Raw genomic sequence first — 25458 nt, 5'->3', positions numbered from 1 at the left:
GGGGGGGGCGCATGGCGCTTGTTAATTTGGCCTATATATAACAGTAGAGTAAACTCAGAACAAAAACAGGTGACAGGCGGCAGGGGTGTGGTAATTTAACAAAATACACAGAAATGGAAATTATTTGGTATAATGCAACATTATGTTTCATTTTCAAGTATTTACAGAAACTTGCATTGTTTTGTATAAAAACTAACACTCATGTTTTGATAATAAACACTGTCAATTATGAATAAAATCCAAGTTTCTGTTCATTTTATTTAATAATTTAATAGGCTTATATCCGCACACATCAGATAATAACCTAATGAAAACATGTGGCCTGTCTCTTCCCTGTTCTTCGCTCCCCTCTTCCTCTCACTTATTTCCCATCCTCTCATGGATTTGGCTTCAATATTAATCATGAATACAGTCCCATGAAAAGTCTTGTGAAACAATCTGCACCACGCTGGATGTTTGTGGAAATATAACCAGCACTATGACACTTCCTGAGACACTTCCTCTTCTTTCGTTTCCAGCTTAAGTACAACATAGAAAAGGTGACTGTACAGTTGGACTCACGGGCGTCAGCAGCTGTTTGCACAGTGACAAAATCCACCTGTGTACTTCGCTGCCGAAGGATTCAAGCAACAAAACACACATCACATTTTCTCATTGTGACTCAGGACTACAGCAACCTGTGACAAAGATCATTACTCCTTTTCTGAGTCACAACTCAGTCAAATCTAAAATCAGACATTTACAGTTTTGTGTGAGTTTCACTTTCTGCTCTGATATCAATCAAAAGAAGTCACACATAAAGGGTGATAGTCGTCTGTATATCCACCGCAAACAGGAACAGCTGATGGCTAAATCAGCACTTTTAATGGTGCCAATTTGCATCTGAATGGTAAAATAATTGGTCCTCAAGTTGTAGCATTGGTGACATTACACTTCCTGTTTGCACGTCCCAAAACACTGAAGGTATTATGAAACTGAGAGCAGGATTACCACCCAAAACACTAAATATCCATATCACCTTTTTTATGTTGCAAATGCTTTTTACTGAGGCTCAGAAAGCAAACATGGGGTAGAGAGCTGCTGGGATATCTGCTGAGGAATCAAGTTCTGTTCATTTGTGTGAATCATGAAAATGCACTCTGGTGTATTATACCAGGTTTATTAATCTGGAAATTAAAAGTGTTTTTTCTGTCACACAGAAACCCTCCCTTTCCTGAACATCTATCTCAGGTTACCAATGACACCATGAGTCACTTGTGGTAGTGCAAAGTCAAACAGCTTAATGAAGCTTATTATTCAATTCAGTATGCATCTTATTCACCTTAGCCTCGCTAACCAATATAGCTGGTGTATCAATGCCCTAATTAGCAGAGAAATTAAGTGAGATAGAGTTAGACAAAGTGAACAAGCGACACTCTCTAGTCACTTGTTGATTACAATCATATACACACAAGACTTTATTCATTTTCCACATTAAATTCAGATTTAAAATCAGTCCCACCTGCAACCGAACTGTTTCTGTTCAGTGTCAGGGCTCTCATGAGAAAACACTGTGCACCACCTGCTCAGCAGCAAACTGCCGAAGGTAAACACAATGGAGCATCTAGTAGCTCAAGAGTCAGATATTGGCTGGAGACCAGAAACATGACTCCAAATGAATCATAATCTCGCCCCTAACTTACTTTACTGTGTAAATACACAACTGTTGCCGACAAGTTTAGCACGGCTACAAGGTGATGATATATCAGTGTTGTGTTGACAACTTGTTATTCAGACACCAGTAATGTTTTAGAAAGGGACGTCTTCACAGCAGACATGGACAGGACAGACAACCACAGAGACCAATAAGTCTTTTAATGAATTAAAATAGTTTTAGAAAAACATGAACCTATTCTTTAAACACAAATGACACATCTGGACTTTGCATCTGGTGCCAGCTCTTGATTTAGATTTTCTGAAACACACTCGAACACCTTCCCCTGAAAGTTCACATAACCACATTGTAACCACATGAATCGTGAAAACACTTCCACTTCCTCTTCAAATTCAAATTCACACACGAAGCAAAAGGAAGAGAGAGAGTGTTACAGTGACGAACCGGTTTCAGAAGTGGCAGACGGGGGCGGATGAAGAGGGAGCTGATCACTGCCCTCACACAAAAACAAAGGGCAGGTAGCTGAAAAGAGATATCAGCATGACATGCCACCACCCGCATCCCTCTTACACACCTGATTTACCCACAAGGCCTGCCCCCCCCGCTACATCCAGCCCGACATACCTCAGTCTTTTCATCCGTGCTTACCTCTCGCTGTCGGCCATCTGCATGGTCTCCAGTTTGGAGTGGGGTCCTCTGTTGAAGCCCTTCACTTCCTGCTCCTCCAGTCCCTCCAGCAGACGGATGGCGTCCTTGTTGACGCCGCGTCTCTTCGCCAGCACCAGGGGAGTCGACCCATTGTGGTTACTGTCATGCAGGACAAGCAACAGACATGGCACTGTTAGACTGCTCAGGTACGGAAACATTAGGCAGTGTATTTGACACGTCTATTCAAGTGAATGTGGTCAAAGGAAACCATATTTTACATCTGTAATTTCAGCGGCCAAGTTGACATCCTGCCACCTCACATTTATGCACGTCCTTCTCGTCTTCCCTCTCCTCTGCTGCTGTGACCAAAGTGGAAGCTTTCCTTTGATGAGGCTCGCTGTAACGTTGGTGTAATGTTGGTATAGGTTGGATCAAAGGAAGCTCAACTGAGGTGATAGCAGTCAGCCAATAGTTTAGATTAGTTATGCCTTTAATGGTGACATATTTACTTGTGTGTTTTAAATAAAGATAGCAGTGTTATTACCCACCCTGAGCTGGACATGTTTGCTAAGAAAAACAGGTCTCAACATAATGTAAATAGCACCTCCAGCACCAAGTTGAGCCATGTTTGTGTAAGATTTCACATACGCAGCCTTAGCCGGTGAGCAAGGGGTGACACAGGGACATCAAGGTGAGAATACAAAAACCCCTGGGTGTGGTCCCAAGAGGGTTATATGAAATACTTTTGTTATGTGCTTTGGTGAAGAAATTCCTGAACTTCCTGTTTGTCACGGTCACACGCGACAGCCCTACTGCTGTCTAAGTTGCTTTGACAGCAGCAACCCTCTCTGGACAGGCCACTCCCTGGGGAAGGCAGCGTGACAGACATTCAGCTCACCTGGCTGACAGCTCATAAGATTCCACAAATCACCAACATTGTTCTTTGTTTAGTTAACATTAACAGTCATTTAATTGGTGTGTGGCAGGTATGTGCTACCACACACACATTAACAGACTGTGAAACAGGTTGCATCAGGCCGTTATGTACACTGGGTTCGTGAGCAAACAATAACCACCTCAGCTGTGTAGAGTCAGATAACCGTCAGTCCCAGGAAAATATGACTTTCTTCTCCAACATCCACTTAAGTGTTTTCAAAGTCTCCCAGTAGCTTCACACATGGATGTACTGCATAAGCTCTTCTCCAGAATAACCAGGGATATTTGAAAATGCAGGTTCATGTGGTGTGAATAGCTGCAGTCAAGATTTAGAATGGGTTTTATTAGAGCTGCAATGATTAATCAACAGAGTAGCAACTACATTTATAATCGATAAACAGTCTTTGTTAGCAAGGCTCCCTTTTACCAGTTATAAATGGTAGTAAGTCATTGTAAGATTAATGAGTAATTAGCATTAACTTGATCTTGCCAAATAGTGAGCCTGCATCAATGTATGAAAAAATGTGTTAAATCTTGGTTTACAATTAATAAAGCGTCAACAACCCAATAAAACCTAATTATAACGCATTTATAAATCCTTTGTAAAAGGTAGTTTCATTGTAAAGTGGTACCAAAATGTTTTATCATTATTAACCAACTTGCAAATGCACAGCCAATACCACAACTGCACTGTACTGTGGTAAATATATGCAAATGAATACGATTGAGGGCAGGCCTGCCAACACAAGAGATTAAATAAATAGAAGGAGAACATATAACTGCAAAGACTGAATGGTCAAACCCAAAAACAACCATATAAGTTTAATCTTAAAGGGATATCATTACGTCTCTTACCAGATATCAATCTTCAGCCCGTTGGACACCAGGAACTGTATAGTATCCACATGCCCACACAGATGCAGCGCAGTATTTCCTTGATAATCCGTCGCCAACAGATCGGCCCCGAACTTGTGCAGCAGGCGGCATATGTCCACGTTACCTCGGGCTGCGGCTAAGTGCAGGCCCGTGCGGCCCCGGTTGTCACGGATGTTGGGGTCGCATCCCGTCTCGAGGAGCCTCTTGGCGAAGGGCAGGTCTCCATCGATGCAGGCCTGCAGCAGAGGCACGTTGGTCTGCGACGAGTCGTTGATGAAGACATAGGACATGTCCGAGTGGGTGTCAGAAAATTCCAGCGTACCTGCAAAGAGGGACAAAGAGGAAAAGAGATGAGATTCAGTGTCATGAACATATGACAAGACTGAGAGGTTTTTATCAGGAAAGATTAGTAGATAATGTGAGCATTTCCTGTTTTATTTCCTTCCACACTGAATATTTTCCTCTTTGGGGCAATTGATGAGACAAAAAAAGACAAGACATTCCCTTGAGCTCTGGGAAACTGTGATTGCTCTTTTTTAATTTATCTTTTCAGCATTTACTGATAATTCATAAACCAAACAACAAACTGTCTAATCAAGAGAGTAATTGGCAGATTAATGAGCAGCATCTCTGCTGAGACAACAAGTGGAGGTAAATGGACAATGTGCACCCTCTAGTGGCCGTTGTTGGTTATTACAAATTTACATCAGCACAGACACTGTAATCATGGGTTTTAGAGGATATGAGGCAATACAACTAGAAAACTATAAATTGTTTAGTATTGTCTGTAACTGCACAAAGATAAACAGAGTTAACACAAAAATAACAAGAACCAATCATGGTCGACTGTAGTCAAGTCTAAGTGGCCAAGTGGTAGTTTAAAACAGCATTGCAGCCTGCGATCTGAGCCTTTCTTTTTCATATTAATATACATTTTGGTAGAAAGAAGAAGTCAAGGCTAAAGCTGATTCCCACTTTTCCTAAAGGCTCCAAGAAACTAAAATAAATCTGAATAGAAAAACAGCTCATGACAAGATTCTACCGTGAGTATATTTATATAAACTGCATATGTATTGACAGTGAATTAGAGTAAGATATATACATATAATATACAACTGGAATGATATTCAAGATTAAGACACAAAAGGTTTTAGTCTGTAAGACACTGTGACGTACATTCTTCATTACTTAATGACATTTTAAAGACCTATCAGTTAATCAAGGAAATAAGATGAAGATTAATCATTAATGAAACCAATCCTTTGTTACAGCCCTAAACCATACAAAATTACCTCAGGCCAAAAGTACACTAAAATATAAATTAAAAAAAACTTTCCACCAGTTGCCCAAAATATATTTATTTACATACACATAATGCATTTGTTTGCATTGGTTTTCATGACACAGCAAGGACAGCGGACCTCCATTAAATCAAGAGGTAAAAAGTATTCCTAAAAATTGTAGTAAAACTGCTGTTAATTATATATTTGAATAAACCATCTTGGGCTTTGGGAAATTAGCAATCTGTCAATCATTTTGTCTATTTTATGACATTTTATAGACAAAATGATCAACACATTAACCAAGAAAACAACGCACTAAGTAACTGATAGTAAAAAATAATCTGTTGTTGAAGCCCTATTAAAACAAATGGGCTGGTAAAATGATAAAACGTCATTAAATAGTGTAAAGGGCCCATTAAAAACAGCTCATTTCAATAGAGTCCAAAATCCAAACATGTTCAGTTAAATATAACAAAGGATATTGTAAAAATCCAGACATTTGAGAAGCTGATGACAACAAAAATAAAGTAAAAACGTAAAATGATGACCAAAATAGTTGCTGATTAATTTATTTGTCAGTCAATTAGTCGATTAATAGTTGCACCTGTACGATAACAAACTTAAAATCACCCTTCTTGGTCTGTGCAGTCTTTGAATCATAGTGTCATTTAGACTTAACTGTGCGTGTTGCCACCATTATTTACGGCACAAATGACAATGACTTACTGTATATGGTGTTTCACATTTCACAAAACAAATTCTACCATTAAAATTTCTAACTTCTACTATTTGCATATATCAGAAAGACACCGCTAACTGATTTCACCTGAACATGTTACATTATTCACAGCAAACATTACACAACTTTAAGCTTTAAAAACTTTAAATTTATTTCCAGACAAAGTTGCAAACTCGTTTCAAGCTACTTTACTTCACGTTATATTCGTGTAATATATATATATATATATTTGTGCACGAGCAGTAGTTAGCTATCATTAGCCGCAGCGGCTACCTACAGCATTAACACACTTGCTAACATGAACACGGCAGCAAATCATGATTTAAACATTTACCTGCACGGGTTACCTGACGACGACATCAACAGATTGTGCCAAAGTAAAACATTATATTGCAGGCGATGAGGATAACGGCTAAGAAGCTAGCGGAGCTAATGCTAGCTTGCAAGATAAGGTTTTCCACACGGGTGAAACTGATTAATACGTGATTTAACAACTTTAGCAACACACACACGTTGATTAAACGTCAATTTAGACGCATTGTTGGCTGTCTGTTACGGTACCCACCTGTTTATTTGTTCCAAATTTAGAAGAAAAAAAACACACTTCGCTTTCCTTCGAGCTAACGTTACTAGCAGTGTTGTTGTTGTGCTAGCTTCTTCTGGTTCTTCAGAGCAACGTTTAAAAAGAAACGGGAATTGTCGCCATCTACCGTTCGGGAGTATGATGCCCTGTAAGTCTACCTCCACCTACTGTGTGAAAAAGTCCAAACAAAAAAAATAACAACAAACTCCAAAAATATCCTTAAATCCACTAAATAAGCCAACACTATTACTAATCTTTGTTTATGGTCTTGGTCCCTGTATATTATAGTTATTACATGCAGAAAAAAGGGGATGAAATGTGAGAAATTAACATACTAATGGTGTCAAAAGGTTGTTTTTTTTATGTTAATTTTGATTTAAAGCCTCAAACTTCTACTAACAATCAAATTATTTTGACTTAGAAATTTACTTTAATAATAAATGTTGACTTATTTCATAATTTTGACATGAAAGAAGTACTAATCTTGACTTATCAGATGTGTTGAGAAAGTCCAAATTTCTAATGCTTTCAAGAAATATGAATTTAGAATCACAAGATTAATAGACTATAAATATAAACTATATATACATATGAGTTACTGGACAATTTAAATTTCCCCTAAGGGCGTTAATAAAATATCTTTTTTGATTTAAGTCAGCGGTTGTGCATCATGTATAAACTGTATTATTCTCAGTAAGGCTAGCATGACTAGTGATATTAAATATTAAAGGTGACATGCATCCATTTCCCTGTAGAGCCCAGTAATAAAGACAATAATGACAGCTGCTTGGTTGTATAACAAGAAGATGAAAATAAACTAAAAGGTGTTAATGTTTTTAATTTGGATTTGCCAGACACACAGCAATTTGATCCCAAACATTATCTATACACTGACTAAAGCACAACAAAACCTCCTCAGTGGAGGTTACATGTAAAAACAAACATTAGAAACACTTGAAAATACTGATTTTACCTTATTTATTCCCTCAAGTAAATCTTCATGATGTTCCCCACACAGGGCTGAGACGTACGAATAATAATTCTGCATTTCTCTGTTAGTTTTGAAACTTTATTTCAAAGTGTGTGAGCACAGAAACACATGACAGTAACAGACAATGTTTATTACCATTTTTTGTTATAGATCCTCTTTGAGGAAAAACTGCATTTCTTTTCTGTCACTCCAGCCACTTACAGTAAGTTGCTTTATCTCTTGGCTTTTAACATGGGGTAAAGAGCAATCAGACAATACAATCTGTTGTTATGTCTGTTAAATCATCAGCTTTGAATATACTTTCCATATAAAAACATCCTAAAGGCATTTTTTTGTCCATAATATTTAATGTACACATCATTATCTTCCCATTCCCTCCCATCTCAGTAAATAATACCAGGGGATAGTATAAGTAAAATAATTACAAATCTAGATTACAAAACAACAAATGCAGACAAAAAAAAAAAGAGGAAAATAAAACAAAAATAAAATGTGACATAGGAATAAAATCAGGGCTACCAGCAGAGAGACAGAGCTATGTGCTAGACGCAGTGGTCATAGTGGTTACAAGTCACGCAGTAGCCTTCACTGTCCAGGGATAATACCGCAAGAGGAGAGTAGACTGATGTGAGACTTTCAATCTACAATGCAAAACCAAATTCAATGGAAAGAAACAAGGAAATGAGTAATTTCTTCCTATTTATCATCCGAGGACAGTGAAAAGACACAGAGACTGAAAAAAATTGAAAATAAAATAAGGAGCTAACAGCATTATAGACCTTTGCTCTAACATACTTTGCTGGGAAATACAGGAAGCACTATGTACAGCAATAATTAACAATCTATCAGAGTGTGTGTTTGGTTTCCTGTTGCAAATTTAATGTGAATAAAGGGTTTACTGTGATTAAAAAAAAACAACAACACTAGTTTGGTCACAACATAACAATGAAAAGCCTGTGAAAGTGGAGATATAACGGTAAAAACGCCCCTTTTTATTTGACTTGTTTATTGTTCTAACCCATATGAGTTCACATCAGTGCAATATATATATGAATGGGTGGTCTCATTCAAGTCATGTGTTACTGGTGTTAGCGGTTGCAGAGGTTCTGTTTTGAGGAAAAGTGCTGGCTTGGCTTTTTATTGCAAGACGTTTAATGAGAACGCGTTCTGAAATGTTGCCTTTCAAGTCGACTGTCAGGGTTTTTTTAGCACCAGAGTCACACTGTGAACTGTGCAAAGATCACAGGTATGTGAAACCTGAAAAATGCATAGTAGATTTAAAGGATTGTACTGGTTGTCCTGCATGTTTTTTTTTTTTGCAAAAAAACTGAATCATGCATAGATCATACTGTTGCTGAGCATTTTCCAAAATGTACTTATAGCTTAGTCTTCAATAGCAGGTGGTAGAACCCATAACAAAAGCTCTAGAAAAAGTGAGTAAGTGGTCCTTGAGTGCAGATTATTTCATCATAATACCATTTCCAATGTTGAGAATGAACTTTTCTGCTCATTTCCTAAATTCCAGACAGCCATCGGTTTGCAGTCATTTTCCCGCAGCTATGAAAATCAATTCATGGAGAATTGTAACTGGCTTGAAATAATAAAAATCCTTTAAAGTGAACATTCAGTTGCCATTTTTCATCAGTTATGTTGAAGTTAGAAGAAGGACTTGTTTTAAAAACGACAATAATATCTAGGATTTTATGGCAGACACCTGAAAATGTTACATAGCTACATAGCTAACGTTAGCATTAACAGCTGTTGCCGGTCTAGAATAAACGTTGTGAGTTCAGTAACAAACTTCATTCCAGAGCTGTCTCCAGCAGTGGAAAGCAACTCCTTTTCTTTTGCGTCTATTCTATCACCTTCTTTTCTTCTACTGAAGTTCGCATGCTAACTAGCTAACCCTAAAAAAAACAAAACAATGAGCACTTTCCAATACCGAGTCACCATAGCGTCTGGTCTGCCCTGAAGAACCTCTGGTAAATGCAACGATGGCTGAAGCTCTCGGTAAGACTGGTAAGTAAACAGCTGTTAATGCTAACGTTAGCTATGTAGCAATAGCTAAACTTGCTCCTTTAAATGACAATAATACAGTGCAGTATATGTCGACTGTAATGCTTTTCTTTACCTCAAGCAAGTCTCGAGTCTCTGCAACTTGATTTTCACACCCACGGTGAAATGAATGACAACCCATAACTGTTGCTATTCAAGCAAAACATACAAAAGTCGTCAGTACAGAGGATACGACTGTGGCGACTAACATAACATAATCTGTAAAATAACTGCAGTTACACTGGTTGAAGCCGGCAGTAAATACAAAAGAAGCAAAGTTTTACGGTGGCCATTTCACAAAAAAAAGAAATAATGTTTGTGTGTGTGCGTGTGCATGTGTGTGTGTGTTTGTACCATCTACTTCAGTTAAACCAGCTCAGAAAAGAACGTTAAACACCCACTGTTAAGATCTTAGATTCAACCAACTTTGAGTCACACCAATATCTGACCTCACTCCTCTGACCTGACTTATCTGGAGCAGATGTCGACCCTGACGTGTGCGCGGCGGGGCAGTGCTACCCCAAGGGTGTGGCACTCTCCGAGGTAGCCGAGAATGATTCTCGCCAAAAACCGTAACGAGAAAACAGACACAAAATAATCGACACATAGAACAATAGCACCATTGTCAGTGATAATCGAGAGAAGAACCCTTCTCTTTCCATTTCCTATCTCCAACACTTCTTTATTTATTTTTTTGATAAGCAATTGATTCCTAAATGGGATAAAAAATAAAACACTCTGAAAACGGGGCGATGTTGCTCGACTCGGCTGTGAAACCATCAGTGAAGCAGGAGAGGAGCTCATTTTCAGTCAGTCACATGTTCTTGCTTTTTAAAACCATCTCATCCTCCATCATCAACACCTCTCAACACCTCCCTCTGAAGTGTTAGTGTGTCACCTCCTGATGTTTCCCTCCCGCCATCCCTCCGCCGCCTCCTCCTACTACAAGAGCTTGCTGCAGACTTGGCAGCGGCTGACTTTGGAGCGCTCCTGGCCTCCCTTCAGGGTCTCCTGCGTCGGCGAGTAGACGAACTCCAGGCCGGGGTCCACGGTGGTGAGCCAGAAGCTGTACTTGTTGGCAAAGTAGTGGCAGGAGCCCTTGGCCCCGTTGCACTCGATGAACGGCGTCGCACGGAAATCCTCCAGGCAGGAGCCGGGGGACACCAGGGACTGACCGCCGCCCTCAGCGCCGGCCGCCGTGTGCTGTGGTGGTGAAAAAGGGGATGTAAATGTAACACTCAAAATATAGTTTCCTTCTTATGTTCAGGACCAAAGTTTCTTCACGTTGGTCGTCCTTTGTCTGGGACCGCCTTAAAGTTGACCACCTAATTTTGTTGAATTAACCGCCGTATATCTTTGGGTTGTGGACAGTTGAGGTTGTTGGTGGGTGGTTTATTTATTTATTTATTATTTTTCAGATGAAATGATTAATTGAAAGAATAACAGCGATGCTAAATTAGTAACTGTTTCCTGACCTAATCTTTAGGAAATGTTTTTTTGAAGCACCAGTTTTTTTGACGTACCATCAGGAAGGAGTATCCTATCCAGAGACTCCTCCAGCCGGGGGGGCAGGTGGGGATGGTCATGTCCTGACTGTGGACCGCCACGGCCTGAGATGGAGCCTCACAAACCGAACACCTGGATCGGACAGGAAGCAAACGCTTTTACAAATACTGAGAAAAAAAAAACAGACGGGACCAGATGGGTGAAGCTGTATATAACTGAACCCCAGACGTCACAGATTCATGGTACGCTACCTGCTGATATAAGATTGTATCTGCTGCTCGGCCACAGGCATCATGGGTATGGGTGCGGTTGTGGAGAGCCAGTAGGACTTGTCGTTGCGGCTGGCGTAGTAGCAGACCTCGTTGGGGGAGCAGTAGAGGAAGGGGATGGTGCTGAACCTCGGGAGGCATGACCCCGGCTGACCTGGAGTGATATTTTGACATTTTTTTCTTTTGTCTCCAATGTGAAAATAAATTTGGTTCCTGCAACATCACATCTGCAACTTCACAGACAAACACATTATCGAAAGAAAATTAGTTTTCCGTACCAAGATCCTGGTTGTGTGCCTTCTCCTGTCCCTCCACGTACAGCAGGCTGTATCCGTCCCACAGTTTGGCCATGCCCTGAGGACACATGGGAACCTGGGTGTTCTGGCTGTGCTTCACCAGGGTGTAACCGATGCTGTGACTGCGCCCGACGCCGCCGGGAATGCCGGGACGACCGACCGTACCCGGAAGACCTGGGGAAGAGGAAACAAGATGTAAGAATCAAGAGAAAGTCATCATTATAAATATAAAATATAAATATTGGCCTTTATGAAGCATTACTGACAAGTGAATATATAATAATAATAATAATAATAATAATAATGTGAGGCTATAATTTAATACATTTTTTAATTTTAAAAGTTGGATATAAGCCTCGTTTTTGATAAAGACAGAGTGAGGACAAGCACACACACTACATACCTTGCTCTCCAGTAGGTCCAGGGAAACCAGGGGGTCCAGAGTCACCAACAGATCCAACCAGACCAGGAGATCCAGTCCTGCCCAGTTTACCCACAGCGCCAGGACGACCTTTAGCACCTGTAGCAGAGGAGTATTTTACACAGGAGCATGCACAGGCATTTCCTTTCATTTTCTATTTTTCTATTCCTCATTGTTATATTCCTTTCTCTCTGCATGGCAAAGCACACTAGATTAACTGCACTTAATTCACTGGACTTATTCACCACTCACCTGGACGTCCTGGGCCTCCAGGCTGACCGGATTCTCCGATAACGCCAGTGGCTCCGTTTGCACCGGGGAAACCCACTTCTCCGAAGAATCGCGTGATGTTTCCCGGTGGTGTAGGCAGCGTGATTCCAGGGAAACCCTTACGACCGGGACGCCCTGGAGAGGAGGGGGTCGGAGACGGACAAGGATGGAGGACGGGTGAAATGTGGAGGGACAGTGTGTGCAGAGGAGGTTCACACAGGAGTAAACGTAACTAATTTCCTGCTCCGTCTCAATCCACTTATGAAATTGTACTTGTAGCAACACCAAAGTTCTCCTACCTTGTAATCCCTTGGCTCCCTTGAATCCATAGTAACCAGGGTCACCTGAGAAACCCTTCAGACCAGGACCTCCGCTGAAACCAGTCTCACCTCGTGCTCCTGAAAAGCAAAAACACAATGTTTTACTTCATTATATATTATACAAGAAACAAAAAGAAACACAGGCTGTTTTTTTTTTTTGGTTCCCGTCATATTTTTGAACTCCACTTCACCTTTGGCACCGGGATAGCCGGGGCTTCCCGGGCCTCCGGAGCCTCCTGAATCTCCTTTCCTCCCAGGGGAGCCAGGGAAGCCCGGGAGCCCAGGGTCACCTCTGTCTCCCTGGGCCGTGCCTGGACCGGGCGGCCCGGGTGGACCTGGAGGACCTTGGAAACCTGGAGGGGAAGGTCGATAAGGGTTAGAAGAAGAGGAGAGGAGAAAGGAAACTGGGTTGAGGGAAGGAAAGGAAAGGAAAGGAAAGGAAAGGAAAGGAAAACTGGACTGAGGAAATGTATTTACCATACTCTCCATCCAGTCCAGGGAGGCCGGGGTCTCCCAGAGGTCCAGGAACATCTGACCCCACAGACTCACCACGAGGTCCGGGCAGACCAGGGAACCCTGTGAGTCCAGGACCACCTGACATACACGCAAATACAAATCAGCAGCCATGATTTTGATATTATATATTTTTTAATCCACATTCAAACCACCACTTTTAACTTCCTTTAAGTCTATCTCACCTGACTGTCCTCTCTCTCCCTTCGGGCCGGGGTAGCCTGGAGATCCTGGGTAGGAGACGCCTCTCTCTCCCTTCAACCCTGGAATTCCAGGGGCACCTGAGCGACCTCCTATACTTCCACCTGGACACAAATACAACAAAAAATTTTCAACAGCAGTTCATCTTTCTTATTTTTCTTTTTTTTTTTAAATAATTGTGGTTATTTCAAAAAATAATCCAGGTACAAAACATGGCTGAGAATATAAGAGAAACCTACAAAATACTGTTTCTCAAAGAGGAGTGGGTGTTAAGTGGTTAAAGTATGTAAATATCTCATCTTAAAATTATTAAAAAAGGACTCATATCATATCATTTCCTTGCCTGGGGTTCCAGGGAGACCTTTAGGTCCACCAAGGCCATTGAGTCCATCCAAACCAGGAGATCCAGGCAAACCTGCACAAACACAACAGAGTGAGTGTTCGTCTGCAACCTCTGCTCATTTTCTTTGCTACCGTCTTATTTGAAAAGAGAAAGTCAAATTGCATGTGTGGTTTTCTCTTTCACCTTTAGCTCCAGGTCCTCCAGGACCTCCAGGGAAACCAGGAGTGCCATCTCCTCCTCTTCTACCTGGGTAGCCGGACTGACCCTTTGGACCGGGGAAACCAGGGGAGCCTGCAAAAAGGGGGTGAGGTAAATGTTAATATCCGACTGTGGAGACCTAATGTGGCAACTGTGAGGTTAATTTTGTTGAAAGTCTGAGGATCGGTGTCTCTCACCCATTAATCCAGGCCGTCCTGCTTCACCAGGAGCTCCCTTTCCTCCAGGGAAACCTGGACTTCCTGGAAAGCCGTTGTCACCACGGGCGCCGTCCCTACCCGGACCACCTGAGGAGAGATAATCAATCTCATAGGTAACAGATTCTGATCTACCAGATGTTTTATAACTGGAGTCTGGAGATCATCTCTTTGCCAAAACAAAATCATCAGAAACATAAACCGTCACTTGATACTGAATATTTACTGCTTATAAACCTGGTAAAACAGAAACAAACTGAAGGTCTGGTAGAGCAGGGGACGTATTAAAGTGTGTTAAAGGTATCCACTGTAATTGTAACTGGGGAATAAAAACCAGATCCATGTCACCACAGTATGGGGGCAGCTGAAATGTGGACTTAAACTGCCTTTTCTTTTTCATTCATTCACCTACAGGCAAAAAAAAAATCTAGGTAAAGGGGTGGTTGGTTTTACTTTATCCAAGCATTGAAAGTCTCACCTGGGAAACCTGAATCTCCTTGCTGGCCTTTAGCTCCTGGGCCTCCAGGATAACCAAAGCTATCTCCAGGTATACCTGAAGAACAAAACATGGGAGTCAGTGGATGGATGTAATATTATATAGTATTTAGTTATTCATAAACAGATGTGAGGTTGAATGATCAGATGTGTTGAAGGATGTTGGTTTTTCACTCACCCCTGGAACCAGGTCGCCCGGATTCTCCAGGATTACCAGGGTAACCAGGTGAACCGTCATCACCCTGAAAGAAGCCATCAGAAGTTGAAGCTCACCGTCTGAACTTTATACTGTTTTATTTCTATGTGTGTGTGTGTGTGTGTGTTTTCTTACCCTTGCTCCAGATATGCCGGGGAATCCCATGATTCCAGCCTCTCCCTTTGGTCCGGGGAAGCCCGGAGGTCCTGGCGTCCCGGGATAACCAGGCTGTCCCGGCTGTCCTTTACTCTGCTCAGCAAAACCAGGAAGTCCAGGCAGACCCTGACGACCAGGCAGACCTGGGAAACCCTTGTCACCTGAAACCAGATTCAGAGTGGGGGGGTTAGAGGTGCAACGTGGAGGGAAATTAAAGGCTCGATTACACAAGCACATGACAAACTTTGACAGTTCACAGAGGTGGTGGAAAGTGACTCAAGACTGTACTAAAGTAAAATTGTAAGGTACTTTTATTTGACCACATTGACAACAGTAAAACACTGCATACACATTAATGCAACAGTAATAATAATCCAATGACATACATGATACAAAATAACACTCTGAATTGTGCAATTTTACATAATTGATGTACTTTTACTTAACGAAAATGCAGGACTTTAAATGGAATATTTTCATAGTATGGTGCAAACTTGAACTTTTGTTAATGCTAACATTAGCTAGAAATAGCTCCTTTAAAGGGGCGGGTTACTTAACAAGAGCTTCGGCCATTGCTGTCTTTATAAATACGAGAAGGTTATAATACGTCCTCTGACCAGCGCTGCGTCTTCAGTGCAGATTGGAGGCTACAGTGAGTCGCTATCGGAAAATGACAACATGTGCCGCGGCTAACTGGTTAGCGTGCTAACTTTAGTAGAAGAAAGGACGTGTTAGAGACAAGAGTTAATATTGGTGTTTCTTTCCGTCTCTGTAGACAGATGTTGGCGAGTAAAGGAATGAAGTTTGATGCTGAACTCACAATGCTTCTTCTACACTGTTAAGTAAACAGCTGTTAATGCTAACGCTGGCTACATAGCATTAGCAAAACTTACAAATAGCTCCTTTAAGTAAAAGATGGCTCTACTTTTTATAGTTCACAGTAAAACTGCTGATCTATAATAAAGTTGTAGGCCGTCCTGTGATACTCTGAGGGAATGATTAATTATGAGCTGTCAAAAGATAATAAAACAGTAAAACGCAGCAGGAAGTAGTGTTACCTCTGGGTCCGGGGAAGCCAGGAAGGCCGTTGCCTCCAGGGTTTCCGGGGTCTCCTTTCTCCACAAACAGTGATGGACTAGGAGTCGCGGGCAAGCCAGGAGGGCCGGGGTATCCTCTGTCACCTGTAAAACACATGGATGTTAGTGTGACTCACAGCCTCCTCGGCCGGTACTGGCCTGTGTGTATCCTCGTGCCTCTGCCATCCAAGTGATCGCACTCATTCCCTGCTCTGGATACTTTACCTTTCAGTCCGGGGTATCCGGATCCACCGGGAAGTCCGTTTCTTCCAGGCCCCCCAGGCAGTCCTTTTCCTCCAGTAAATCCTGGAGTACCAGGACGCCCTGGGAGTCCAGGGAAACCCATCAGACCTGGGAAACCTCTTTCACCTGTGGAAAGACACAGAGACTCCACATGAGACGCTGTAGGGAGTTATTATTTAGAGAAGTTAGAAAACCATTGAGCTCCAGCCTACCCTTCGTTCCTGGTATTCCTGGGATCCCCTCTCTAGTTCCTGGTCCTGGAGGTCCGGGGGGTCCCCTTGCCCCTGGTGACCCAGGGGTGCCGGGCTGTCCTGGGGTTCCCTTCATCCCAGCAGGGCCTGGGAATCCTGGATCTCCTCTGTCTCCCTTCCGACCGGGGAAACCTGTTGGTGGACGGATGGTGACGGGACAGATGATGGATGGAAGAAAGACGGAGAGAAATTTAATGAGGCACTGGTCATGATCTATATTTTAAATGGAAACAGACATCTACATATTTATTTAAAAAACAGTGTAAACATTAAAATACAATAATATGAATATAAATGTCATTATTCTGATACACAGAATGTAAATATTGGGTAACAAAAACAAACTTACCTTTTTTTAAATAATCAATTTACTTACCTCCAATAAGTTTATTAATACATATTAAAGAAAAATCATTTTCACAATTATTTCTATTCTTATTACGCACAACAGCAAAAAGCAGACAACCTGCAATTGCACTGAGATTGGGGATCTTATTGAACATGAACAAGCATGATGTGACTGATTTCAGATTCATTACCAGCAGGGATTTTAAATGTTTAAACGTTTGCTGGATCAAACCTGTAATTATATTCAATTTCATTAAAGATATGTAAGAAACTCAAGTGCAATTCCAGGCTGAATTAGTGACGATCTACCGCCTAAAGTTTGTTTGTCCTATGGGATAGCGTACCACTACTGGTTTACATTCTTAAAAAGAAAACCCCATTTTCAACACATCTGTTTTCATCACTTCACTAATTTGTCACGAATCCAGGACAATGCAGGGATGTGCTGAAAATTAAAAGCCCTTTTAAGAGTGTAGAAAAAGCCTCTAGTCTCGATGCAGCTGCAACAATGTTAAAACTTATGCTGTCACACAAACCTATTGTAATCAATACAATATACACATCTGGCACAGATTAGATGCAAGTATGTAACTGAACTACAAGGGTTAGTTCTGGCTGCAAAAACCAAACCAAACACTGGTAGTCACATTTCTTAAGAAAATGTTTTGTTTCTGAGTCTCTCACAACTAAAATGTCCATCTGAAGAAAACACTTTGACCAAAAACAAACAGCTGAATGAGTCTTTGAGTGGGGTGTGAGAACTTTAGTTTCCTTCCGGCACCACGGTTTTGTGCCTTTTAGGAATTTTTCTGCAGCTTAATCCTGAATCACACGATGATATGATGCAGCATCGTGACTTAAAGACGGGAGATCCGTGACTTTGTGTGATCACGAAACAAAAACACATTAAAAAAAATATGATTTGTCGTATTGTAATGCAGTTGCAAGGAGGGACTATTGTTAAATATCCCATATAATATAAAAGGTAGATGTCCATGTGTTGTTTGATTATAAAGCATCCTCTCTGGTTGAACGTTTCATTGCGTTTCACCTCTAAAGAAGGTTAGAAATAAAAACTTTTCTGGAAGTGTTCAGACCTTGTTTCAAGATAATCATTTGATTATTTGATTCTGGGAAAATCACTTGTTTCACACCCCAGCGTCGACTCCACCATTGATTGAATTACGGAGATGGACATTTGTTTTGCTGCACGGATGAAGAGTAGGCAGACACTTTCAGGGAGGTAGCAGTTAAAGCGTTTGGTCTTATGCACGAATAGCAGGAGGATGGAGGGATGGAAGCAAAGGATGAAGCGAAATGGAGGAATGGATGGGTGATGGATGGATGGATGGATGGTGGGAGAGAGTGTCTCACCTTGGCAGCCTATAACGAATGACCCAACACCAAGAACAAGAAGGATGGAGGGATGAGAGGATGGATGGAGGGGATGATGGTGGTGTGTTGAAAGGAGGGGAGGAAAGGAGGAGGAGGAAAAAACAGGACGAGGAGAAATACAAAACAGGATGAGAAGGAGAGAAATACAAAGAAAAAAGACAGGGATGAACCAACTCTGGTAAAAGTGAAGGGATGAGTGGAGAAAGACACTGAACTAAATTATATTTCTTCTTCTTCTATTATAAATAAAGCTACGGATAACTCTATGTGGACAAACACACGATCTCTCAGATATGGAACATGGGAGTCTAAACTTTCTAAAATCCTACAAAATGAAAGAGCAGTCTGTTTAGACGTGGTAAAACGTCACGGACACAGGTGATGAATCTTTTCCCTCACCTGGTGATCCGCTCAGTCCCTTGCTGCCAGGAGCTCCGGGCCGACCGGGAATGCCGCCGGTCGGCTCACCTGGAAGTCCAGGAAGGCCGGGGAAACCGGGAAGACCGTCAACGCCGCGCTCTCCCTTTAGTCCGGGGACACCGGAGCGTCCGTCAAAACCTGACAGAGGAAGGAAGGAAAAAAGAAACTCTTATAAACTGGAATAGGATGGACAGAATGATAGAAACACCTGATTGAAGAATGTAACATCGTGAGTGTCTCTGTCTCAGACCCACCAGGTGAGCCAGGTCCTCCAGGTGTCCCTGGCTGGCCTTTGTCTCCAGTTATTCCTGGTAAGCCGTCCTGTCCTGGAGCACCAGGTGTGGCTCCCAGAACCTCTCCGGGCTGGCCTTTGGCTCCAGGACGCCCTGGAAGACCATCCTTCCCCCTGCCTCCATCAAAGCCCTGTCCTGGGATACCGGGAGCTCCAGAATCCCCTCTGGGTCCAGGGAAACCTGCAGGTAGACAGGGTGAAGGAAACAGGTGCAGGAGATGAATAAGATGTCTGCCAGGTTTAGTGTATGTAATGTACGGACGGTTGAGAACAGATCTACAGCCATCGCAGGGAACCTCGGCCCGGGTTGTACTCTCGATAACAAATACAGAAACACACAGGTTTACCTTGAGGTCCAGGTCGGCCTCCAGAACCTGGGTCTCCTCTCTCTCCTTTGGCACCGTCAAACCCTGGACGTCCTGAATCTCCTGGAAAACCTGGCTGACCTTTAGGGCCTGACAGGTGCACACAGGTACGACTTTAATTGTATTAAGTATCCTTCATTCTGCTGTAATGACAGTATCTGATGCACAGGAAGTTTTATTTTTGAGAAGTGACGACCTGAGCAAACGATAAAAAGCCTGACACATAGAAAAAATCAATCAATCAGTGTCAGTAAACAGCTGCGATATGTTTCCAATGGTTAAAACAAACGTTGACACAAATAAATCCATTAGTAACTACTCTCTTATTCATTTTCAACATTTTAACTATATTATATTTGTGTATGTGCTATGATGTAATATCCCAAAGGCAACTTCTACCACTGACAACACAACTGAAAGCTGACACGTTGCATTTGAGTCAAAAAAGAACCAAATATGATGTAAGAAAATATGTTTAAGAAATGTTTTAAATCAGATTTAAAGTATAAACTATCAAAACCTCTGCTGATTTTTACCTGGCCGTCCAGGTAAACCGGGGTAACCGGGGTCTCCATCCTCACCAGGTATGGTGCAAGGTAGCACTTGGCCTGGTAGCAGTCATACACAGGTTAGCAATCACACTTCATACACTTTAATACACATATAACGACACACAATTGTAACATTAACCACTTATATGTAAATATTTCTAAACCTGGCTCAAATTAAATTTTCAAGCACTTTAAATAGATGAGATGTTTAAAAAAAAATCTCTGAAACATGAGTACAATAAAGACAAATAATAATAAATAAGTAGTGTTAGCACATATCTAGTGATAACGCCACGGCTGCTACATGTTTGCTACATTCAACACAAAACTTCTGTAGTGAAATACATTTTGTAAATGTGTTTTCGCAATTGTTGATTGTCGGTCGCCTCCATTCACGCCACTACCGTTTATCAAAATAAAAGCTTTCTGTTCAGGTTAATCTGAGTTTGATCATGAGAATTATTGTGTGTTGTGGGTTGAATGTCGTTAGTTGCAAATTCATCATATTAAAAGGGCAGTTCAAAAATTAGAAGGTGATGCTAAAACATTAGAAAGTTATAAATTCAGAGGGGGGTTTTGTGTTTGGGGATCAGGTTTATTATTTCCATTGGCCCCCCCCCCTCTCCTCCCTCCCTCCCTCCCTCACTGGTTAAAAGCACTTAGCAGAGGCAGGGCTTGAAAACATGCGCCAGGTTTCAGCAGCTTTGATTGGAGGAAGAGGAGAGCGTGTCCAGTGGACTGGACTGGAATGTGTTGCATGTTTCGAGAAGGCGGTGTTTGCTCTGAAGCGCCACACATCCGGATTTTAAAAACCTGAAACTCGCCCGTCAATCATCGACTGACTCCGCCCGAATGGAATCCCTGAGACGCAGGGAGCGAGAGGCTTCCATCCGCTCCGCCATGAACAAATGATTGACAGTGGGCCGGCCTGTTTCAGAATGCAAAAGACCACATTTCCCAGAAGTACTTGCTCTGATGAGGTAATTGTAAGCTATTACAGAACAGGACCCCAAGGTTGTGATTAATGGCTTTCAAGCGATCAATCAAACCGTTAAGTAACAGAAGGTGACAGTGGAACAAAAGTCTTGACCCCTCCCCTTGTGTTCACAATGCAAACAGATCTGGAGGCTCCTTTACTTTCATGGATATTAATCATTTGTGTGAAATTCTATCGACTGAAGTCTTGAATTATGGGTAAAAGCGGTTTTGTGTGACCTTCGACCTTTGACCACCAAAATATAATCAGTTCCTCCTTGAGTTCAAATCCCCCTTTGTGCCAAATCAGTCAATCAACCAATCAGAATACAGCTACAAACCAATTAACCAATGAGAATACAGCTACAAATTGACCAATTAGAATTAAGTTACAAATCGATGAATCAGGATAGAGAAACAAACCTATTAACCAATCAGAATACAGTTACAAATTGACCAATCAGAATACAGCTAAGGGATTCCCTTGAGGCCAACAAAATAAAAAAGTGATAAAAAATAATTAAAGATACAATATTTATCCACTAGAATTTTATTTTAAGGACACTTCAACATTTAGACCTTTATGTTCTGAAATAACAACTTAAAGAAAAAAATATATGCTTAAAATTATTATTATTATTATTATTATTGGAAGAAACAATATTTTAACTGTGCATCTTCAAATGGCCATTGCATCATTATAGTCACATATAGAACATAGCAGCCCATTTACATTGTGAACACATTTCTGGGGAAGTCTGCAGCGATAAACTGCAAAGATGTGGTCAAACCCTGTTCGTTTCCATCTAACGGTGTCTCTTTAAGTCACTCCCCGCTCTACCCAGCATGTGACTCATGAGTAAGTCTTTCCTCTCCACTGCTTCTGTAAGCGATCGGCTCTACTCAGGGGATAGTTTACGGATCCACCAGTGGCTGGGCTGCCTGAAACTCAAGCTACAGATTCTGTCCCAGGCTCTTTACTCTGGCTGGTGGATGAAAAAGTTAGTTACCCACCCGTTCCCTCTCCGACGTCATTAACCCCTCCACAGCTGTTTTCACCTGGATAGATACACATGCACAAGGAAGGTCAGAGAGAAGGAGGGATGGATAAAGAAGAGAGAGAGAGAGAGACAGAGACAGAGAGAGAGAGAGAGAGGGAGAGAGAGAGAGAAGATGGCAGCATACAAAGCCAGTCAGGGTCATTTGCATGCGCCAATAAAGCAATTAAATTGTTTTTCATCAAACAGATATCAGCAAATCAGCAATCAGTTCCATTCAATTATTCAAGGCTCATTCAGTTAAGGCAAAGGCATATTAAAATGCTTCAATGTAAAAGTGCTTAAAGACAGATTATTCCCCTCAACAGGAGAGAGAGAGAGAGAGAGAGGGAGAGAGAGAGAGGAGGAGCGACTTCAAATGTTTCCAGAGTTTACCAAACGGACTCTGTCCTCGTGCTCCCTCTCTCTCTCTCTCTCTCAGCTCCCGTGAGCGACAATAACCTTCATATTAAAAGCAAAATGAATCAGTTGTTTAGCATTAGCATCACGGTATGAGAGCACACAGTCACACTGAAGATGAGTGGCCAGCTGCTGCTGAAGACTTTGTGTCATTTAGTCTCAGGGAGGAAGAACGTTTGATTCGTGCGTGGTTTATAAACTTGACTTTAGATGGATCCAGATGTTTTATTGTATTTTATATCATCATGTCCATTATTGTGTCACTGAAAATCTGTTTACATCTTCAGATCTCTAGAAATCCTTTAAATCAGTGGTTCTCAAAGTCCCCGACAAAAAGGGGAATCATTTATTTCCACTATAATTCAGTCCGTAAATTCAGGGAACCGCTGCTTTAAATAAACAATCAAGAGGGTAAAATCTGTTTTTGATTATGGCCACATTGATGCCATTACCCATAACAGGGGATCGCAGTGTCTTATTTTGAAGGGTGTTTCTTGGTAATAGTGACCAGTGCCTGAGAGGATGTGCTCAGGCATCAGTAGGACTGATATGAAGAAGTGTGGCGATCTAAAAAAAAAACACCAAACCAAACCTTGCCACCGCGAACCGTGAATCATAATTTCGCCTGACGTTTCCAGATGAAATCTTCTCACCTCCTCTGAGACTAAACAAGCACAGTAGCTGTTGCACAATCAGCATTAAAATCTCATCATTGTGCGTCAGTCAGTCGACTAACAAAGCAGTTTATGGATTATAGATTATTGGCTGCAGAAGAGGTGTATAAGCACATTAATGGAGACCATTAATCATGTAGTTAACAGTGTGCTGCTGCAGCTGAGGCATGAAGGGCAGGAAGCTGCTGTGGCAGAGAAAATCTAACAAGAGCCACGTTGTCGCTTCAGGTCCTGGAGAGCTGGACTGCTTCAGCAAGGCAGATGAACCAGGAACTGTCTGTCCCCTAGAAGTGTCTTCTAATGGTTTAGGGTGTTAGGATGAGGTTGCTATGGTAACTACAGTACATGGAGGATGGGCAGTGATGGGTGATGAGATGGATGTATGGTCAGGGTTTCACCCTGCGGGAGGAATACGGCATGACATCCATGCATACGCACGCACACACACACACACACACACACACACACACACACACACACCCACTCCGACACTCAACACAAAACGCACACCAACACCAAACACTTCCTCTCCCTTCTTCCGCGTCTGTCATTCCTCCCTGTCATCACTTACCTCTCGGTCCAGGTAAACCTGGTTGCCCTGGCAACCCAGAAATACCGGGCTCTCCAGGCTCTCCGCGAAAGCCTGGGGTTCCGACGTAGCCAATGCCGGGCTCGCCAGCGCCGCCGGGACGACCCTTAGACCCCGGGAACCCTGGGAAACCTTTCTCTCCAACTGTGCCGTAGCCAGCGTCACCCTGGAGAGGTGAGGAAGGGAAAGGAAAGGAAAGAAAAGGAAGTATTAAAATCCTTATCCTCATTCGTTCTCTTAAGAACTTGCTCAAGTCCTTCAGATTAATATGAATCCTCTTAGTACTCACTGGGGGCCCGGGGGCTCCAGGGAAGCCAGGCAGTCCGTCTCTGCCGGGTTTTCCAGTTTCACCTGTAGGTCCTCTGGGCCCGGTAGCTCCGAGCTCTCCTTTCACCCCCAAACCCTGGTTGGGGTAGTAAGGTGCCCCCTTCTCTCCCTTACGGCCAAAGAAACCCGTTTCACCGCTTCGACCCTGGACGAGGACAGAGACGTGCATTACTTCACAACCCCCCCTCTGACACTGGGGAAACAACAGAGTCAATATCTTACTCACAGGAGGTCCTTGGACGCCATTAAAGCCGGGTGAACCGGTATCACCAGGCTCACCCTTACGTCCAGGGAAGCCGGGGCTGCCGTTGGTTCCGGGGGCTCCGGGTAGGCCGGGCAACGCCGAGGAGCCGCCTCCCAGGCAGGCACAGTCGCCAGGATCCCCTGGAGGAAACAGGACAACAAAGACGGCAGAAGGAGGGAAAGGAAAGAAGACGTAGAAAAGAAAGATATTAATGGAGATGATCATGGAGCCGTTTTTGCAGGACAGTCGAAGCAATTTTAAACTGGAAAATGTACAAAATGTAAATAAAAAAATGTAGTACGTCAATGTCTGTGATGGAAATGTGATGGTGTGTGTGTGTGTGTGTGTGTGTGTGTGTGTGTGTGTGTACCTCTGAAGCCTTTGTATCCTGTGTTCCCTGGCGGTCCTCTTGGGCCAGGCGTCCCAGGCGGTCCAGGGTAGCTGGTGGGGACACCGGGGGTAACTGCAAGTACACAAACACAAACACACACACACACAAACACACACACATTAAGTTAGATCAATTATTGGTAAATTAGTCACAAAGCGGCTTCAAACCACGTATCAATTCTGTGATTTTCAGATTTCACACTGTTTCATCTCCAGCTGATCGATGTAAGATGTGAACCAGATGGATTTCCTGTCTTAGAACTTACTTTTTTCACTCTCACCTAAATGTTCATATAATAAAAACAGGAATGACTGAAACCAGCAGATTGGAAGCGCAGCTTGGTGTCACAGTGTGAAATCAGGGTTAGTTTGCTCTGTTTGGTCATGAAGATTTGAGCTGCTGCTGCTGCAAGATGACAGAGCAATAAAAGGTTTATATCATAGTAAAATATAAAACAGCATTGTATTTAGCATGAATTCAGTGATTTTACATGGACTATAATGGCTAAGAGCTACTTGCCACAAGCAGCATGCATAGCCTTGTTGCAGTTTGGCACCTACACACACACACAGAGGAAGAGGAAGTATCATCAGCCTGGAGGTTCTCAACCAAACACGTGTAAGAGGTTTGTTTGTTTCAGCCAATTAATTAATGTGATGAGATGAAATATCTTAAATGTTCCCAACAAACTGAAAG

The 25458-nt window shown here is 42.2% G+C and overlaps 2 protein-coding genes across 4 annotated transcripts in view; both read right to left on the bottom strand.

Moving 5' to 3' along the window:
* The window catches only part of ankrd46b (ankyrin repeat domain 46b), an 8339-nt gene extending 1526 nt beyond the window's left edge, over positions 1-6813 (bottom strand). Inside the window, exons 1-3 of the mRNA XM_023422681.2 lie at positions 6702-6813; positions 4094-4436; positions 2303-2461 (exon numbers count right to left, since the gene is read on the bottom strand). Of these exons, the coding sequence (XP_023278449.1) occupies positions 2303-2461; positions 4094-4404 (470 nt within the window). The 5' untranslated portion in view covers positions 4405-4436; positions 6702-6813. The remainder of the gene's footprint in view (positions 1-2302; positions 2462-4093; positions 4437-6701) is intronic.
* A 724-nt stretch (positions 6814-7537) lies between these two features.
* col4a6 (collagen, type IV, alpha 6) overlaps positions 7538-25458 on the bottom strand; it is a 111545-nt gene continuing 93624 nt past the window's right edge. For 2 of the 3 annotated variants that reach the window (XM_087178336.1, XM_023422692.2), the window contains 28 exons: positions 24742-24834; positions 24354-24511; positions 24090-24272; positions 23783-23966; positions 22095-22139; positions 20091-20162; positions 19537-19644; positions 19152-19370; positions 18877-19035; positions 16696-16866; positions 16466-16609; positions 16223-16345; positions 15144-15325; positions 14991-15054; positions 14796-14870; positions 14300-14407; positions 14088-14195; positions 13905-13976; positions 13546-13665; positions 13325-13441; positions 13039-13200; positions 12827-12925; positions 12510-12662; positions 12240-12356; positions 11819-12010; positions 11523-11694; positions 11289-11403; positions 7538-10968 (listed from right to left, as the gene is read on the bottom strand). In XM_087178336.1, coding sequence (XP_087034462.1) covers positions 10708-10968; positions 11289-11403; positions 11523-11694; positions 11819-12010; positions 12240-12356; positions 12510-12662; positions 12827-12925; positions 13039-13200; positions 13325-13441; positions 13546-13665; positions 13905-13976; positions 14088-14195; positions 14300-14407; positions 14796-14870; positions 14991-15054; positions 15144-15325; positions 16223-16345; positions 16466-16609; positions 16696-16866; positions 18877-19035; positions 19152-19370; positions 19537-19644; positions 20091-20162; positions 22095-22139; positions 23783-23966; positions 24090-24272; positions 24354-24511; positions 24742-24834 — 3776 coding nt within the window. In that variant the 3' untranslated portion in view covers positions 7538-10707. The remainder of the gene's footprint in view (positions 10969-11288; positions 11404-11522; positions 11695-11818; positions 12011-12239; positions 12357-12509; positions 12663-12826; positions 12926-13038; positions 13201-13324; positions 13442-13545; positions 13666-13904; positions 13977-14087; positions 14196-14299; positions 14408-14795; positions 14871-14990; positions 15055-15143; positions 15326-16222; positions 16346-16465; positions 16610-16695; positions 16867-18876; positions 19036-19151; positions 19371-19536; positions 19645-20090; positions 20163-22094; positions 22140-23782; positions 23967-24089; positions 24273-24353; positions 24512-24741; positions 24835-25458) is intronic. The other variant, XM_087178337.1, reaches the window with a different exon arrangement.

This window comes from Seriola lalandi, unplaced genomic scaffold, assembly GCF_002814215.2.
Source record: "Seriola lalandi dorsalis isolate HSWRI2012SDOR001 ecotype SW California unplaced genomic scaffold, Sedor1 jcf7180002054684, whole genome shotgun sequence".
Classification (NCBI taxonomy): Eukaryota; Metazoa; Chordata; class Actinopteri; order Carangiformes; family Carangidae; genus Seriola; species Seriola lalandi.
Note: the sequence above shows the minus strand (reverse complement) of the source record. Positions and strands in the feature narration are given on the sequence as shown.